Genomic DNA, 20,030 nt, shown 5'->3' with positions numbered 1-20,030 from the left:
ACGCATCCTCATATGTTGGGACAGATTCACGGTAGGACCATTTGTTTCCCTCTTTTGGCAGGCCTTCGACAGCCACCTCCCTTTCGCTAACACGTTCCATCACATGAGGTTGGAAGACAAACCGAGAAGCAAGTACCCGTAAAAGCCACAGCAGAAAGGTTGCTCAGCCTTCCCTGCACACTATTACAGCCGCCTGGGCACCCTGCGGCCCGCACTCAAAATGGCGGCACCGACGTCAGCAGCCTCTGCCCTTCTGCATCATGGCGGCAACGGACACGCCTCCCTGGGTGCCGGAGTCATGTGACCTACACAATGGTCGGGGGTGCACTGGAGGCGTCCAGGCAACGCGGAGTGGAAGTTATGACGGCTGCCGCGGGTTCGGCTGGCCGCACCTCAGTGTCCCTGCTGCTGTGTGCGCTGCTGGCATCCGGCGGCGCCTACGTGCTGGACGACTCCGGCGGGCTGGGCCGGGAGTTCGACGGCATCGGCGCGGTCAGCGGCGGCGGGGTGAGCGGCGGGGTGAGCGGCGGGGTGAGCGGCGGACCTCGGGCCGCCGTGTCCCGGCCCGTCCGGGCCAGTGCCGCCCCGCAGGCCCCCGCGGATGCCCGCGTTCCGACGCCCTCGGGCACGAGAGAGTTCCCTCGGCGCCCCTAGCCATCGGCGGGGGACCAGCGATGGATCGGGGAGGGGGCTGGCGTTGGCTGCTGCGGGTGCGGAAGTCCCAGGCTGTGACAGGTGTAGGTCGCGGCCGGCAGGGGCTGCCGCTCCGGGAGAGTCGCCCCCATAGAGGCCCTGGGAACCATTGTGCTGACAATCTAGGGTTCTTTCTCCTTGGGGTCGGGGTTGTCCTGTGTGTGGGGAGAGTGACTTAATCCCCCAGGGACTCTTTATGATTTCCTGATGGTGATTTCCTTGTGGGAGGCCGTGGGATGTGCTGGCCCTTCACTTTTAGGGTGCGTGAGGGTCGACCAGTGTGCTTAACACGTAGATTCTTTCTTCCCAGTTCTAACTTTGTATTTCTGGAGCTGGCTGAGAATCTACATTTTAACAAATGCACTATTCAGATCTCATACTGGGTATGGAGAGCTATTTTTCCTGTTTAACCATCTCGAGAGCGGAAGAGGTTGTTTTGGTTTTGTTTTGTTTTTCCTTTCTGGAGTCGTTTTGGATTTACAGAAAGGTTACGAAGACAGTGCTGTATTATTGTGTCACCGTGGCCAGTTTCTGCTACTATTAGCCGTCCGTAGTAGAGTGCTGTGTTTGTCACAATGCAGTATTGGTATGTTATTTTAAACTAAAGTTCACACTTTCAGATTTCCTTAGTTTTTACTTGATGCTCCTTTGCCGTTCCTGGATTCCCACCAGGATACCACATCAGTTGGCATACATTCTTTGAAAGGAAACCGGAAGCCAGTTGTGGCTCTGTGTCATTGTGAATGGGCACAGCTGGGCATTTTTAGTTCTCTGGACATGCCAGCTGGTGGCTTTCACCACCGGCCCGGGAGCTTTCCTCAGTGGCACGATCATTCTTGGGTCCTAAGAGTATTTGGCCTACTCCACACTCTTGCTAACCCTTGTCTTTGTTTTGCCTCCTTTTGTATGTAACTTTTGGGCCAGTGGGGTTTATGTTGCTAGGTCTTTTCTTCGGAGGAGAGGGCTTTTTTTTTGGTCTTGTATCCCAGATCACATCAAAAGATAATTTGTTTGAAAATAGTAAAGATGAACTCTTAAACTTCTGGTTTTGTTAGGCTGAGTCACATGGAACATGAATCTTTAAATTCAACTCAGAACAAGCTTGAATGTTCGCTTGTGTGCAGGAGATTCCTAAGGTAGCCTGATCATGGTTGTGACCTTTCTGCCGGGGGGGAAAAAAAAATCTTTCCCTTTACCCTGCCTTCTTGATATTTACACTTTCATTTTCTAATTTAAAATATTACCTACAGGTCCTGTTAGATATTTCAGGGGTAACCTCTGGGCCAGTGAGTCACCTTGGTGGACATTTATTTTTTCACTACTATCATTCTTTTTATTATTTTTCGGCCTAAACTTGAAATGGCCAGTTTTTCACAAGGTAAGGCCCCAGTCTCTCCTCCTGACACCTTTACAGGTGATATTAAATCTAGTATATAAGCTTCTTGAAAATTTAAATTAAGCTTGAAAGCTTAATTTAAAGTTATAATGAGAAGAATAATTTCATAACCTAGAATTGGAAACTCGTAGCTAATCTGATAAGATGCTCAATAATTACTAGTGTGCCTACAGATAGTGCATTATTCATCCTAGAAGCTCAATAAATAATAAATGAAAATGGTTTCAGCATTGTACTCAGTTTTTTGTTGCTTTTTTTGGTGGAACTCTTTATACCCAGAAGAGTTGGTGGCAGTAAATACTTAAAATGGTGTCATGTAATTTCCATGTCATAGGGCAGGCGTTTTGGTCCAGTGATTAAGAACATAGGCTCAGGAAGGTTATCTAGTTTATTCTGAGTCCTGCCACCCTCTGTATTGCCTCAGGAGGTTATTTAATGTCTCTTTGCTTCAGTTTTCTTCTCCGAGGATTGAGCCTCTGTCAATGTTGGCAGTTTGAACACTAGGGCCATCCAGTTTCCAGGCCTAGGGACATGCTATTCTTTCAGCTGAAAACCTCTCTCATTTTTTTTTTCCCCCTTTATAATGCTCCCCCAATGACAGATTTTTATTCAGTTATTGGCTTTCTGATTTTCTGTTTTTTTTCAAGCAGTCTTCTCTGTGTCATGGTCTAGGTATGGCTGTATAGTCCCTGCACTTTCTGCATGTATCTTTCTCTTTCTTTCTGTTTTTTGTTTTTTTTTTTGTTTTTCTCCGGTACCGGGAACCGAACTCACGACCTTGCGCTTGCCAGGCAGGCGCTTTTGCCGCTGAGCTAAATCCCCAGCCCCTTCTCTTTCTTTCTGATGCCAAGCTTGTGTGAGGTTCCCTAAGTACAGCCTGGCATGGGTTGTTGTTTGCTCTTTCTCAGTAATACCACAACTTATAAAAACTAGTGCTCTTTTTAATGTTGCTGCTTAAAATATTTTCCTGCAAGATGCTGAGGGGAAAAACAATCTTGACTTTCAGCCTGTCATCCTAGCACAGGAATAGTGTTGACAAATGATGTCAAGATAGGAAATTTAAGTGTCAAATTAAGTGCATAGTCAGAATGTTCAACAATAACCTGTAGCAATCCTAAGGTACACCCAGCTGTTATCTCAGCGGAAGAGAGAAGCTTTTATACGTTGGGCAAAGAACAGCTCTAGCTATGCGGTGATTGGCAAAGCAAAGGCAGGCAAACAAGCAACCTAGGAAACGCCTTTGCAGTTTCATCTTGCCCAAGAGCTGGCTAGGTGGGACTATCCTGGGTATTATGTGTTAATTATAGATAAATATTCATTTTGGGATTTATTTTATTCATACTTGTGGAAATTTTTTTTTCAGGCCACCTCCCGACTTCTAGTAAATTACCCAGAGCCCCATCGTTCTGAAATATTGGATTTTCTCTTTAAGGTAATGAGAAAATAATTATTTAACAGTACAGTGATACTTTTAGAACTATGTAGTGAACTTCAGCCATAGAATTTATAGGCTTCACAATTTTCGCTTTGGAAAAGGTGGCAAATTACTTTTGGAATAAGATGCTCTTTGAAGTTTTGCTTCTGTTTTCTGATCTATAAAAATGAAAGGCAGTTATTAGTGATTATTTTGAAGTTTTATATTGTGAGACAGTTTTAATGCTGTTACTATTTTCCACAGCCAAGATGAAACACAGTGTTAATAGTATTAATTTTTTTTCCACAGCCAAACTTTGGTGCCTCTTTGCATATTCTAAAAGTTGAAATAGGTGGTGACGGGCAGACAACAGGTAGGAGTATGTGGAGGAATAAGATTGTTTTCCTCCAACATTTTAATTTATATTTAAAGTTTTGGGCTACGATTTTAGAATATAAATAATACCAGCTCTTCTGAGTTTGACTGTTGTTAGTACATTGTTCCTTTCTTCCTCCTCCCTGAAATTATTTAAAAAATTTACAGTATATAGAAATATGAATTTTTCAAAATAATTTTCAGACTTTTGATTGCTTATTTAATTGAAATAATCAGTGGTTTAAAAAAGTCCAGTTTTCTAAATTCTGTGCATTCTAGACAGAACATAGAGACAGTTTGGAATTTTGTGGAGACATTAAAAGAAAAAAGATTTAAATTTTTTTAGACCATATAAGGTGTTCATTAACTTTAAAATATATGGTAAAACGTAACAATGGATATTTTAGGGATATAGCTTTTTGTTATATTAAAAATAAAATTATTTGTATTGTATAATAGTTTCAGTGTCTTACCAAATGTCTGAATTGCCCAAGCTGGGCTCAGACTTGCAATACTTCTGCCTCGGCCTCCCAGAGTGCTGATATTACAGATATGTACCACTATGCCTGGCTTCAAAACTGTTTCTAATCATTAAATATTTAATCTTCATGGTTACCATTTTGATCAGCTTTGTGTAGTATATGTCATCAACTAGCAGTTTATAGCCCTGTGGTTTCCAGGAAGAAGAAAACATAATGCTCTTCATGATTAGATGTAGCTAGTTACTCATAAGTTAGATTCCATTATAATTAATTCTAGACTAGAATAACTTCTGAACACTTGTCTTTCTGCTAGTGATTTGGAAATAACTTTTAACAGGTACACATCTATGTGGTGATGTTAGTATTTATTTAATCTATTTAATGGGGATTGTAAAATTTCAGAAAGACCAAAAAGTCTAGCAGGATATAGTCCTAGGGATTTTCAGTTATGTGAAGTGTTAACATTTCCCATAATATAGAAAGTTCTGGTTACACTATTGGAAACCTTACTAGTGCTTAGGATAATGAAAACAGTGAAATAATATGCTTTGATTATCCATTTTCAAGTACATGAGGTTATTCTTATGTGCACAACTTCAAAATTGGTACTGGAGTACCTTGTGAAGTGTGTGTAAGGGGTCAGAGAAATACCATTCATGGGTTATTTACTCCTTTTTCTCTCCTCCTATTCAGATGGCACTGAACCTTCCCACATGCACTATGCACTAGATGAGAATTTTTTTCGGGGGTATGAGTGGTGGTTAATGAAGGAAGCTAAGAAGAGGAACCCCAATATTATACTTATGGGTAATGTAGTATATTTATAACTTTTGTAGTTTCTTTTTCTTTAACTCTTAAATTCTGAATCATGTTGGGGTATTTTTTACTAATACTACAATACTAAGAATGTTGTTAATATTACCAGTATGCTAGCAGCAGCAAAACATGTGCCAGGAATGATCTTTATGTGCCTTTGTACCTTGTATTGGTGCTCTATAATACATCTGCAGTAAGTTGTTACTCTTGTTTTTATAGAAGGGTGGGGCTTAGAGAAGTTATGTTACTGGCCTGAGGTCACAGATGTTAAATTGCAATATGAGGTTTAAAACTAATTCCATTCTGCCCCTCCCCTGTGGTGATTAAACTGTGTAACTAGACAAAATCTTTCATCAAGATTTGTACAAGAATAGTACTGTTTATAAACTTGTATGCCATATGTAGTAGTAGACCTCATTTTTAGAAGAGTTATATACAAGAACATTGTTTGTTTGCTTTTAAACCTCAGTGATATGCAGGTTGTTCCAGGGACTGGGATATTGTACAATCCAGTCCTCAGTTCTTGCCCATATTGGGCTTAGGTTCTAGGCTCAAGGGGTAGTATCTTCATTTCCCTGTTCTATAGCAATGCCTACAGAGCCTGTGAAGTATTTTGGACACCGGAGCAGTGGGATATGTTTATCATTTGAAATCAGTTTTGAAGTAGACTAAGTAAAATTAATTTTGAGGGCTTGATTTCAATTTATTTAAAAAATAATTTCCTTAGCAATCAAATGAAAGGAAAAGAGTAATAATTTCTAAATTAAAAAACAAAACAATTGAGGAGTGAATGTGCTCTTTTAAATGGACTTTTGTGAGACATTCCAGAAATGTTTTGTGCAGTGAAAGCATCGTTGAATGGGCAAATGCTCCCCTACTAGGTTGTTTCTAAGGTCAAGCCTCATTTATATTCAGAAAATCTGGCATGCTAAGCCACTGTCCCAACAAAGACTTATACATGGAGGGCCTTTAGATTGTATTTAGTAGTTCATTGTTTTCAAACATGCCTTTATTTTAATGTCATACGTTTTATGTAATACGCTTAATTTAGAAAAATAAACGTGTTATCATTTTGATTTAGATTATTTTCAATGGTGAACTATATTGGCAATATATTTAACGGATATGGAACTACGTATTACTGACAGAGAATTTAGAATTGTAGTTAGTGGTTTTCTGCTATTAAGATTTAAATATTTTACTAACCAGGGTTATTAGAAGACTATGAATTTATTTTATATATATATATATATATATATATTTTTTTTGTTGTTGTTGTTTGTTTGTTTGTTTGTTTGTTTTTTTTTGTATTTTTTTACGGTACCGGGAATCGAACTCACTACCTCGCGCTTGCCAGGCAGGTGGTGTGCCGCTGAGCTAAATCCCCAGCTCCTTTGATATATAGAATTTACCAAAGTTATAGTTCCTACTGAGCCATTGGTATGTATATTTTTAAAAAGACAAGCTTAACTTTGCCAAATTTGATTGCCTGACATATGAATATTTTAAGTAGCCTTAAATCATAAGAAGATATACTCATGAAATGAGAAATTTGCATTATACTTACCTCAGAGGGGTAGGTTTGCATAAGACTTTCAGAACTCTTTAGATTTGACCTCAGAGAACAGAAATTTAATATTGAACATGCCAATAGAGAGTGGAGATGTTAAAATGTACATTTTTCTAATTAGTAAATGTCTGAGTAAAGTGCTCATTGTAGTTTTTATTTCATTTTCTTGAAAGAACATTTAGAATTATGGGGTCTGATTCAGTGGATCATTAAGAAATTATGGTGTCCATAGTGTGGAAGAGATTTTAAGAATTTGTGTGTGGTATATGTCTTAGTTTTTTTTCTTATTGCTGGGACAACATACCTGATGCCCCAAATTAAGGAAGGAAAAGTTTATTTAGCTCACTGTTTGTGGAAGTTTCAGGCCATAATTAGCTGGCTTCAAGGCAGGGTGGCACATGGCAGAGGGGCAACAGTTCAGGGCAACAGAGCAAAAGAAGAAAGACCCAAAAAGTGGGGAACGAGCCTCTTTTCCTCCCTTATATTGCATGCAGCCTACCTGCCTTCGGGTAAGTGTAGCACGCACACCCTCTCCTTGCCCTCCTCTTGCACAGGCTCAGGATGTTTATAAAGTGAGGACCCTGGTCCCCTGCTGAGTCACTTAGTTAAACTTCTATACTTCTCAAGTTGACACAATGAACAGCTTCCTAGAGTGGTAAGGGCATGTCCTCTATACCCTAGGATGTAGAACTGCTTAGTTACTAGTTAAGCTTCCAGACTTCTCAAGTTGACACAGTGTATCAACCATTACAGTATGTAATCATTTATTTGGTCAGATGTGCATTGCCCTTTATTTGAGTGCTGTTTTGGTTGGTTTTGTTTTCCATAGTGCAGCATAGTTTTCTCTACTTCATCTTTGGCTCTTTCTTCTCCCTACAGGGTTACCATGGTCATTCCCTGGATGGCTGGGAAAAGGTTTCAACTGGCCTTACGTAAATGTTCAGCTGACTGCCTACTACGTTGTGAGCTGGATTTTGGGCGCCAAGCATTATCATGATTTGAACATAGATTATATTGGAGTTAGTAATATGTTTAATATATAAATTATTTTTTGGGAGTTTCTGATTTTTAAAAGTAATTTGATTCTGCATCAATTTGTTGACTAACCATTTTGTGTTATAAAACTAATTTGTTCTGGTGGTGTCTGACAAAAACACAAATCAACTACATGTGGTTTTATTCCTGAACTTTGCTCATACATATCTTCCCACTTTTGAAACTATATAGAGTATATACCATCTCCAAGCAATGTTTTAAATGTTACTGTAGCACCCTAACTCAGATTTTTCTAGTTCAAGGCTTTCTGTATTTCTCTACTTCTCACAAAGAACTGTGTTTCCTGTCTAGTTCTATGATTATTTTCACTTTATTCTGTGAGCCTTCCATTATTGTCTTCAGTTAGGTATTTGCAAACTTTTTTTAAAAGAGAGTACAAATATCTTGGGGTTTGTAAGTCTAAAGGCAGAATAAAGGATATTTTAGGATAATTTTATAACCATTTAAAATACAAACTAAAATCCACTTTTAGATTTCAGGCTCTGGTGGCCTAGATTTGATAGGCTAGGTGAAATCTGCCTTCCCATGTCCTAAATGGTTGCATAACATCTTTTAATAATCTAAAAAATATAAAACGTGTATTTTCAGAGCTAGTATGTTGGCAGGCTGAAACGTGCCTCAGATTGCACTGTACCCTACACAACCTTGGGCATACACATGGTAGGTCTCCTTAAATATTGGCTTGTCAATATGCCATCTGCCCAAACTGATGTTTTCAATGAAATCATGACTTAGATTATGAGCAAGCACTTACTGAGCTCCTACTGTATTGCAGAACTCTGACTGTAATGTTCTAGGGATATAAAGATTCATAGACTCGTGAGTTCAATTTGAGAGATAGACCCTGGAACAGATAAACTGCAGTATCACGGGATAGTTAGGGCACGAGGGTGAATCAAGGGCTGTAGGAAGGGAGAAGTATGAATGTACTTGCTTTTGCTATCCTTTTCCTCATTATAACTGCAAATTAATTTGTGTTGGAGAGTTTCCTCAGTGTTGGGGCATTTTAAACCCATAGTGAGCCTCAGTGTAGGATTGGATCTAATAACTTTTTATTATAGTATAGGTTCTGCAGAAGCACACACAATTTATTATAGTACAGTAATATTTTGACAATGTTTCTGGTAAATAATGAGAAATTTATATCTCACTTAGACTCTTGATAATCACATGATAAGGAACTTCGTTGATTAAAAATCGCTCCTGGATTCTAGACTTATCTCCTTTGTTAACAGTTTTTTTCAACTGTAAAACCAAAGGCATAGAAGTTATTTTTCATGCTTTATGATTCTGAACCTGAGACTTACATGTGTTTCCTTTTATTCCTCCTCATTAAGAATTTCCTTTGTGTTCTGGCACCTTCTGATTGCCTGTGTGCATCAAAACATTTCATCTATAAATATCCTTATTCATTCTTGGCTTTACGAGATGACTGTAGAGATCTTGTCAGAATGATAGAGAAATTCTCATGTGTGTTAGTTTTCCAGTGCCTAATACAGTTCTGGCACACATTAACCTCTCAGTATTTGTTGAATGAATGTGTATGCCATTTTTGTAAATCTCTGGACTAAATGGCTTTAAAAATATGCCCACCAAATATTTGGAGATTTTTAAAGATAACATTTTAATCTTAAAAAGTTATATTGTCTTACAAGTATCTATAAATTCTATGGGGATACACTCCATAAAGTTAAGAAAAGTAAAAAGATGTTCTGAGATAAAAATGGCATGAGAAGTGGCATCTTAATGATGACATCTATTTTCTGATATTTGAAAACTTTCAATTCAGGCTTTTTGACTTTCTGTTTTGCAGATTTGGAATGAAAGGACATTTGATACCAGCTACATAAAGGTCTGTGCAATTTAGTATCTTTCAGTGTAAAAGATATTCATAAATAATTTCTGTTGCTCCAAATACAGAAATTAGTAGGAAGTTTATAGTAGAAACACCATATGTTTAGCATCAGTTATGTATTACACTAATTGTGGCATAAAATTAAAATCTCAGTAATGCTTAATTTCTGATGTTAAAGCATGATCATCAAAGAGGTAGCATTTACATTTGCAAATAATAATTTTGAGCCACTTTTCAAATGTACTTATATCATTTTAATTCTTATAAACCCTCATATTTAAAGCACTATTATTGTCCTTCAGGAAGTAAAAAGCTAAAAATAGTACCTCCTATCATTGGAAAACAAATGGCAATTTTGCTTCAGGTTGAGCTATTCACTGGTTTACTTTTAATTGACTTTTCTCGGAGTAATATAATTTGAGCCCAATCAGCAAGTTAACGTGTTTGCTGGACTGGTGTCACATTGTAACTAATCTGCAATGGCAAGGAATAGAGGGCATAGATTTGAGAGGGTCCATTGTGGCCAGCACCAAATAATTCAGCGGTACCATCCGAGGGTTAAGAGCACGCTGGTCAGTGGCATGGACTGGACATGGAGATGGAGCATTGAAACTGCTATAAAATTCAGGAAGAAGGCTTGCTGGTGCCGTGTTGCAACTGCTGCAAATGCAGGGCTGATGAGACCATCACATTAGTGCATGTGTAGTAGTAGCCCATGACCAGGGTGACGGCATTGTGAAAATATTGAGCTGTCATCTAGAATACTGATTTTAAGATTCTGTTTTACTTTTCTCTCATTGCTGAGGCAAAATACCCAACACCCAGAGATAATAGGGGAAAGGTTTATTTATCTCAGTTTGTAGAGGTTTCAGTCCATAATTGGCTAGCTTCATGTGCTAGCCAAGTTCGGTGCGTGGCAGACGGGAACAGTTCATGGCAGCAGAAGACAGCACAGTTAATAAGTAAACCTTAGTAGCATCTTTCTGCCCCTTTTATACTCTATCCAGGCTGCTGGGATCAAGGCCATGCTAATCCAGTCTGTGGACTGATCCAGCAGTCACCCACCCTTAATCCCAGCACTCTTATCCTAATATTGCACCAGCAGTCAATCATACACTCTAGATTCAGCCACTTCTGAAAACAGTCCATGATTGCATGGGGCTTTGGGGGGACATCTAGACAAACCCTAACAGATACTTCAGCTTTTTTCATCATAACTCAATAGCTAAACACTCCTTTGTAACCTTTCCTGTGTTCTTTTTACATATCAAAAGGTATTAAGGAAGATGCTGGACTCTCAAGGTCTCCAGGGAGTGAAAATCATAGCAAGTGATAATCTGTGGGAACCCATTTCGTCATTTATGCTGCAGGACCCTGATCTCTTTGAAGTGATTGATGTTATTGGGTAAGGCCTGCTTTAATCTTTAAGACATGCCATTGGGTAAGACATGCTTTAATCTTTAAGACATGCTATTGGGTAAGGCATGCTGTAAGTTTTCTGGTTGCTCTGGTGTTGACTGTGTTTTTGTTTTTGCCTGTTGCCCAATTATAAGGTGTTTACTGAACTAAAGCAGGTATAGCTCATAATTCATTGCTTTCTCTTTGAAATATTATGTATTTGAGGATCTTTTTATGATGATAAAATTCATTCATAACTTTTTAAAAATGTGTTCATGTTTGCGATAACAAAATAGGGCTTTATTTAGATGAATGGCAAGGTAGTGTTTAATGTTAGAAATTATAAAGACAGTTTTGTGAAATTAGTTCCTAAGACAGTTTGGTATGCCCACTCACTATACAACATACATAAATATGTACATGCCCAAGTCATAAGAATGTAGCTGAGTGAATTGCCACAAAATAAATACACCAATGGAACCACCACCTGGAAAACTGACAGTACACAAGAAGTTTTCCTTGGAAATCTTTCTGTTCACTAATCTCTCCATTTGCCCTTGTGATGATTACAACTATGACTTCTAACACTGTAGACTAATTTTGCATATTTAAAAACTATATTAAACTAGCATCTCATGGTTTCTGTTATTTTGGCCAACATTATACTTGTGAAATTAACTCATGTAACCAGATGGATGTAGGTCTTATTAATTGGCTAGTCCTCAGTTATAGGAATCTACCACAATTTATCAGTCTGTTCTTTATTATAACAGAGTCAACCTCAGAGTCAAGTTTAGCCATGGTTTTTAGAGATTGAAAAAAAAAAAAAAGGCGCTTAGAGCAAACTGGTTGTTAAAATTGTGTTGGGTGACAGGAACAACTTGGGACTTTAGTGGTAATAGGAAGTTAGTCACTTATGTTTCTGTGTTGTGTGAGAGTTGTGGTACGATGAAAAGGCTTTTATTGAGATTGTTTATTATGTTTTTTCGCGGTAGACAGTCTGCAGAAACTGCTCTTCTGGGTCAGAATGACCTAGGTGATTGTAGACACTTGCCTCATAGTTTCCCTGATAAGGGATTTTGTGGCTTCATTCAGTTTGTGTGTGTGTGTGTGTGTGTGTGTGTGTGTGTGTGTGTGCGTGCGCGTGCACACGTGCACACATGCAGTTTGGGTTGTTGCCATTTCTTATCATTGCGGGGCATTGGACTTTTGTTCAGGAGAAACTTCAGGCCTTATGGCTCTCACCTCTGTCGAGAGAGCACACCTCCCTGCCTGCCCCATTCATCATGGGCTTGGGTGTGTCTGTGGGATTCTGTTGTGCAGTACTTCCTGGGGTCTGTGCTGCTGTTATTCCTACTGTTTGAGTGTTCCCTCCTTCACTTTGAGTGTTGCTTCCTTCTTCAGTTTGGATCCAACTTCAAACAGCTCATCTGCATGGTCAGCCTCTACCATTCCTGAGGATTGTTTGCCACTGGTGTCTGAGATCGTTAAGGGCCTGGGCGTATGGGTCTGACTACAGGAGCACTGGAAACGTGGCAGTCTAAATTTAGGTGTCTTATCAGATACACAGTGGAACTTGAAGATTTGATATTTAAAAAGTCAAATGTTAAAACTGTTTCATATGAATGATAATTTTGGATATATTAAAATACACTATTAAACTATTTTTTTCACTTCTTTTTGCTTTTTAAATTATTTATTTAGTCTCTTTACTCTTGTAAAAATATTTTGCTCTTCCCTGATTACCTTTACCCTCTTTTCCAGGGCCCATTATCCAGGCACCCATGTATCACTGCATGCAAAGATGACCCACAAGAAACTTTGGTCTTCTGAAGATTTTAGCACTTTTAATAGTGACGTGGGTGCAGGCTGTTGGGGACGCATATTAAATCAGAATTACGTCAATGGCAATATGACGTCGTAAGTTATGAAAAACCTTTTAGAATTTTTATTATAACAAATTTTAAAAATTACAATAAGTAGAAAGAAGTACAGTGGACTGCTGTATACTCATAACGTAGATTCAATGTTTCTAAACATTTTTGTCTTATTTCCTCTAATTACCCCTATACCTAAACCTACTTTATGTCAAATCTATACCTACTTTTCTATATTTGAATATAGTCTACATTAAGTAATGTTGGTTTTTATTGATGTCTAGTTTATATAGTAAAATACATGCAGTTACTTGAATCTTGACAAGCTGCATATATTTTGTTTCTAATTACTTCATATTCCTGACACTGCACCCTAACCATTTCATTGTGGTTCTTCAAAGCATAAGGATATTCTCCTACATGATTATAATGTATTTTCCCATATATAGGTATTTAAAAATATTTCTCATATCCAGTGTATCGTCAGGATTTCAATTGTCCTTCAAAATGTCACTTATAGCCCCTCTTCTTTTTTTTTTAAAAAAAGACAAAGGTATAGTCAAATGCATGCATTGCATTTAGAAGTTATAGCTCTTGGGCTGGGGATATGTCTCAACAAAACAGTACTCGCCTAGGACGTGTGAGGTGCCCTGGGTTTAACCCCCAGTACCAGGGGAAGAATTTATGGACTTCAAGTCTTTTTTTAATGTACAGAGTTTCCATCTGCACCATTTTGTGTGTATGTGTGTGTGTGTGTGTGTGTGTGTGTGTGTGTGTGTGTGTGAGATAGTGACCTTTCAAATAGACCAGCTGTCTATGGACTAACCACTGCCTAGTTTGCCTGACTGACTTCTTTGGGATCTCTTAATTTGTTTAACTGTTTACAAAACAGATGCCCTTAAAGCCTTTCTTAAGTGCTTTGACAACACATTAATTGTAATTAGATTCAAATTAACCTTCTAAAGCAATGATAGAGTGAAAGCAAACCAATACATATACTTTTGTGATGTTAATTCATGTTGACCTATATAGTGCAAATTCTCCTTTTCTTTTTTTGAAAGATGCCTATCATGTCTTTTTTGCTTATTAAGATGATACATATTCTTGGAGGAGAATTTAGAAACTGAAAATAAATACAAAGAATGAAACAAAATGACCTCTAATCTTACCATCTGGAAATAAATGTCCCTAAATGTCAGTATCTGTTCTATTTTTCACTTACATGTATACATTTTAATACAAAATTGAGATCATAGAATATAATCTGTTAAGTAAGCTACTTAACATGGCATTATGAACTTTTCCTCATATTTGAGTATATTTCTGTCTCATCATTTTTCATGCATATGTGTTTTCTGTTACATAAAGTAGTATTTCTCGAATTTGCCTTTCCTTTCCTAGGCAGCTGCCTGTACTTAACTGAACCATGGGGAAGGCATCTGGGATTTTCTCTGTTTAGTCAGTGCTGCAGGTGATCCCGATGTCTCCAAAGTTTGGGAAACAGCAATGTAGAAAATATATCTCTTCGAATATTTTCCTTTGCCTACATGTGGAATTTGTTTCTAATGAAGAGCTTAATACAACTGAAAGGAGCAGTTGTGTACAACTGTTTTTATACACATCTATAATTATTTCTTAGGGTGTATTCTTAAAAATGGAATGTCTGGGGAACATGTATATAGACTGTGAAGACCTTTGTACATGTTTTAGAACAGCTTCATTTGTCTCCATTTATACTTGTGCCGTTAGCTAGAGAGGATACCACACACCTTGCAAACTGAGCAAAATCATGAGAACTGTTACCATGTTTGCTGGTAGTTTTATTTTTAATTAGGACTATTGTTTCTTCTTTGTGTCGAGAGAATTAGAAGCCTTTGATTTGCTAAGAATGCCTGTCTAATTTTTTTTTTTATGATGGATGAGGACTGATCAGAAAAACAAAATTCTGTAAGCTCTGCTTGTTTTATGACGGTGAGGCATCCAGATATGAGAACTTCCTGTTTGTATGAGGACGTTCTGAGAACCACAGAGTGCAGTCTGGGGATCAGTGTCTGCTGCGGACTAGTAGGGTCAAAAAGTAGACCACCACGCTGATCCAATTAGTACTTACAAAGCAAAATAATAGAAGACCCTGTTTCGTACTCTGTACACAGTAGTACGTTTCATCCTCACAACCACCTGGCGAGCTAGGTACAATCGTCGTCTCATTTTACAGATGAGGAAACTGAGGTCCAGAGAGGTTAAGTGGTAGAACCATGGTTTGAACCCACACAAACTCCTCTAAGAGTTTTCAGCTGTAAAACTTTGCAGCAGTTCAAAGTCAAGTTCCTAAAATTATGTCCTGAAACTTGAACATTAAGAAGCCTGACTTGTCAAAAGGAAAGCAGGTATGGATGAAGCTTTTATGTGATCAAAGTTGTGACACATCTGGTACTGATAGGGTATGAATCTGGCTATAGCATCTTACATTAAAAAAAGATATCTGTATTTTTTTCATCCTGTGAGTCACCTTTAAAAATGTTGAGCTCATACAGTATTTTTTTTTAACAGTGTGAGTGATCTTAAGGCAACTTCTGTTTTCTCTTTCTGAATGGTCATTTTGTGGTCATTACATATCTAGGTATTATATATAGGCTTTTTACTCTAGGCTTTTAGACATTTATATTTTTATCACAAATTGTTTTGGCGTTTCTTTTTTATCAAATGAATCTTTCAGCACAATCGCTTGGAATTTGGTGGCTAGTTATTATGAAGAGTTGCCTTATGGGCGATGTGGATTGATGACCGCCCAGGAGCCATGGAGTGGGCATTATGTAGTAGAATCTCCTATCTGGGTATCAGGTATGGTTGAGATTCCATCTCTGTCTTAATGCCTAAGAGGCAAAACAGAAAATATGGAGAGGAGATTATACAAACTCTATGTGTATGTCCATATTTTAAGTGTGTTTCTATTGTCAGTGAGATTTTGCCCATATTTTGCCTCTATTCTTTGTATCTCATACTGGATTATTCTAAGACTAGGCCCTAGAAAATAGTAGATAAGGCAGAGGGACAGGGAGTGTCTACTGCTGGAGAAATAACCATCTAAGTATGTAATCACAAATTAGGACAATTGCAATAAAATAGTATATATGTAAAGATTCATTCCACCTCCCAAAGCAGAGTATCTAAAAATCTTAAACTTTGTCTTAGAGATACTTTATTGCTTAATACTAACACATTTTTATGGATTAGAATGGTGAGCTAACAAAATCAAGATGCATGAGTGACAATTAAATGATTAACAAATATTATAGTTATTGAATCATTAAATAATGTAGTAATTATAAGCCTTGTGTGAAACATGGCTTTAGATTGTTCCTAAATCTACTAGTATGCGTTGTTGAGACCCAATTTTCAAAAAACAATAAAATCATGACTCATTTAGATAAAAACGAGCACATGGTGAAGATTTTGTGTTATTCATGTGATATAAAAGAACCAGGCAGATGTTAGAGCCAGTTCAAAGAAAAATTCAACACAGCATAAATTTGGGAGAGTAAAGAAATTTGAGATGAATTGTAAATGGAAACAAACTGTTTCCTATAACCAGGAGGAAATCAACTGAATGTCTGTCTGTTAGACAAGTTATAATTTTCATAGCTCAAAGACAAGGCTATAAATACATTCATTTTCATTCAAAAGTAAAATATTTTCAGCAGTGTTATCCATTAGACACAAGGGAAGTTGAGATCATACAGTGGATGATATGGTTTCACTTTTTTATGAAGTGATATAACCATGTTAATCAGTGTAATTTAAATGAAATTTAAAAACCTATCATTCATTAATACTAAAAAATTTCCTGCTCTTTTGGTGAAAATATTAACCAACTAACTTATAATTTTGTTTTAAAATAATAATATTTTTAAAAATTGCTTTACAAATAAAAGGCCTTCAGAAAAAGCTGTGAATTTAGAATGAATTTGTTTTAATTTTGAACCAATATTTTGGTATTTTTTAGTTCTCAGATTTGTAATCAGATTAATTATATCATCATGACATTATCCTAAATTCCTTAAATTCCAAATGTATGGAAAAGTTGAGTTGGACTTGTGTCAGTTTGTAACAGAAAATGCTCCTGCCCAACCAGTATATTTCAGTTTCTTAGTTGCCCAGGTAACAGTTCCTGTTCCAGTTCTGGTTGCTCCTGTCTCTTAGAAATGGCTGGTCACTGTGATGCACACTGTAGAAACCAATCCCTAATTGACAAGCCATTCTGCCTCTGTACTTCCTGCTTGCTTATCCCATATAAGCCCTAGACCACCAGAGATTGGGGCCTGATATTCTGGAAATGATCCCAATCAGTACCCAGTGATGTAAATAAATCTGCCTCCAAATCCTGGGTGGTGTTTCAGTCTTCCTGCTTGCCGTAGCAGGTTAACCTCTTAAGTGTTGAAATCATTGGTCCCACTTACCTAGGCAAACTACTATGTAATATACCTTTCTAGTTTATTTTACCTGTCATTCTGAGAATCTACCTGTAGTTACAATATTTAACTAGATTGAGTTTTGAAAATAGAAACAAGAGTTTTTCAGGTACTCTCCTCCAATATAGAAAATAGCTTGTTAGGGTCTATCAGACTCAAAATTGGTAGATAGTTATTTTTTAAAACCTATCATTACCATTTTCATGTCCTTCTCCCTCTCCCTTCTTTTTGTAGCTCATACAACTCAGTTCACTCAACCAGGTTGGTATTACCTGAAGACCGTGGGCCATTTAGAGAAAGGAGGAAGCTACGTAGCTCTGACTGATGGCTTAGGTAACCTCACTATCATCGTTGAAACTATGGTAATTTTTGGTTGTTGATACTGGATTAATTCACTTCTTTTGTATTGGAAACATAGCATAATGCAAGACAGAGCACACTTATTTTTTGGTTTTACACACACACACGCGCACACACACACACCCCAAGGTCTTACAGCTTTTGCTTTATCATTTTAGCTGTAAGTCAGTAAAATACAGCAGTACAGTTCACTGGTTTATATAAAATAGTTAGCTCTCATCTTTACTTCACTTGTGTTTCTGGCAAATGGGGCAAAGTCAGGTGATGGACCCATTTACAGATGTGCACAGCAGACCTTCAGGACCTTCCCTTGCACTGATACACAACTCCATGGAGACTGTCCTTTTTCCGTTTTCATCACAAGCATGGTAGTTGCTTTGGGAGGATCTTTGGTCTGTTGAGAAAAGAGGTTCTAAAGTTCAAATAGCTCAGAGGCTGCAGCAGGGAGAACAGAGGTCTGATGGGTGGAAAGAGGGATGGAGAAGGTCAGGGCTTGGAGTGGGGTGTATCAAGGACTTAGGGGAGTAAGTAGGAGATTAATGGTGACAAAAGCAGGAAGGAGGAGTGGAAGCAGATGGAAAAGTCTTCCTTTGGACTCCTTTTTGGTGCTGTTGGAAATTATATTCCATCCCTATATCTTGTCAGCCCAACTATACCGTTACATACATGATGTGTTATAAACTGCTTTCAAAATCTGTTATGAGTGGAAGGGAGAAGAAATATGTACTATTTACTGTTTTTTAGAATTCCAGTTACCTTTACCAATACATTCATTTGTGGGTTTGAATTACTATCTGGAGTCACTTGCTGTCAATTTGAAGTACTAGTTTTGTGAGAGCTGGGTCTGATTTCAACACGTTCGCTCAGCTTTTTGTTTATCTGTGAACATCTTTCCTTTCTCCTTCATTTTTTAAAAGATAATTTTAATAGATAAAGGTTCTTTTCTGGTGGTGTTTTTGTTTGAGTACTTTGAATATATTGTCCTTCACTATTTAAGATTATGAATCAACTGTTAAACTTACTGAGATTCCCTTGTGATAAATTATTTTTTTTCCTACTGCTGTCAAGACTTTTTTTGTCTTCAGCATTTGCATAGTATCTCTGTGTGGATCACTTTGCATTCATTCTTGAAGTTTGTTGAACTTCTTTGATATATAGGTTGATTTTTTTGAATCCTATTTAAGAAGTTTCCAGTTACTATTTCTTTGAATATTCTTACTTTTTCTTTGGTCCAAGGATTATTTAACAATTTAGTATCTAAATAGTTTGGAATTTTCTAGAAGGTTTTCTTTTTCTGTAATTCATTTCTGTTTTAACTTAATGTGGTAAAAATATACTTTGGGTGACTTGAATGTTTTTTAATTTATTAAAACTTCATTTGTGGATAAGGATATGGTGTTGCTTGGTCAGAGTTCCATGTGCATTTGAAAAGAATGTGCATTTTGTTGTTGGATGGAGTGATCTCAACAGTGTTATTTAAATCTCCTACATCCTTACTGATTTTCTGCCTAGTTGCATCAACTATTGAGAGTGTGGTATTAAACTGACAGATTATGATGATGGTTTAGAAATTGTCTGCAAAGCCTGGGGTAGGACCTTGTACTGTAAGTGCTCTGTGATTGTTGCATCTTCTGAAGCAGAAATTATGTCTTGTACCTATCTTGACTCCAGCCTATAACAGTGACTATTTAGTAAAAGATGACAGCAATATGAGAACTATTTAAGATCCTTTTCAGTGAAAATATCCCAACTTTTATTTTTTGTTTGATGTATTTTACTTGAAAATCATAACACAAAATAATGCTGAGAGTGAATGTCTCTGGAGTTTAGCTATGAATTCAAAGTTTGAGTCACTTGAAAAATCTCTGACATTTGCTTTGAGTAGGCACACACAATGTACATTCATTAAAGTTATATTAGAAAAAAAATCTTAAAATTTAAAGTATATTTGTATTTGTTACCTAATATATAGCATTTCTGTTAATCTTGGGACATTTATTACTTAAACTTTTCCCTCCTAAAATAGCTTGCATATCATTTGGCGAATGACATGACTCTCTTTATCCCCTCAGAGTCACAGCCATTCTAAGTGTATTCGGCCATTCCTTCCTTTTTACAATGTGTCAGCACAGTTGGCTACCTTTGTTCTTAAGGGATCTTTTGTAAGTACATATATGTGCCTTTTATTTTAATTTGGGAATTTCTGTAGTCTATCAAGGCTCACAGTTCTTAAGTGAAATCGTATTATTAGGAACTACTGATTTACAGA

At 37.4% G+C, this 20,030-nt stretch overlaps 1 protein-coding gene across 3 annotated transcripts in view; it reads left to right on the top strand.

Annotated features, from left to right (window-relative positions):
- The first annotated feature begins 277 nt into the window (after positions 1–277).
- Positions 278–20,030, top strand: part of Galc (galactosylceramidase) — a 36,580-nt gene continuing 16,827 nt past the window's right edge. The window contains exons 1-11 of one of the 3 annotated variants that reach the window (XM_005390247.2): positions 280–507; positions 3,453–3,521; positions 3,813–3,876; positions 5,054–5,167; positions 7,626–7,765; positions 9,616–9,654; positions 10,932–11,062; positions 12,820–12,975; positions 15,649–15,773; positions 17,636–17,763; positions 19,834–19,923. In XM_005390247.2, coding sequence (XP_005390304.1) covers positions 313–507; positions 3,453–3,521; positions 3,813–3,876; positions 5,054–5,167; positions 7,626–7,765; positions 9,616–9,654; positions 10,932–11,062; positions 12,820–12,975; positions 15,649–15,773; positions 17,636–17,763; positions 19,834–19,923 — 1,251 coding nt within the window. In that variant the 5' untranslated portion in view covers positions 280–312. Of the gene's footprint in view, positions 508–3,452; positions 3,522–3,812; positions 3,877–5,053; positions 5,168–7,625; positions 7,766–9,615; positions 9,655–10,931; positions 11,063–12,819; positions 12,976–15,648; positions 15,774–17,635; positions 17,764–19,833; positions 19,924–20,030 lie in introns of all 3 variants that reach the window. The other 2 variants (XM_013517230.1, XM_013517231.1) reach the window with 2 other exon arrangements.

This window comes from Chinchilla lanigera, unplaced genomic scaffold (genome assembly GCF_000276665.1).
Source record: "Chinchilla lanigera isolate Chin_1 unplaced genomic scaffold, ChiLan1.0 scaffold00037, whole genome shotgun sequence".
In the NCBI taxonomy this organism is placed as follows: Eukaryota; Metazoa; Chordata; class Mammalia; order Rodentia; family Chinchillidae; genus Chinchilla; species Chinchilla lanigera.
The sequence above is the reverse complement of the archived record's forward strand: the minus strand, read 5'-3'. Positions and strand labels throughout refer to the sequence as shown.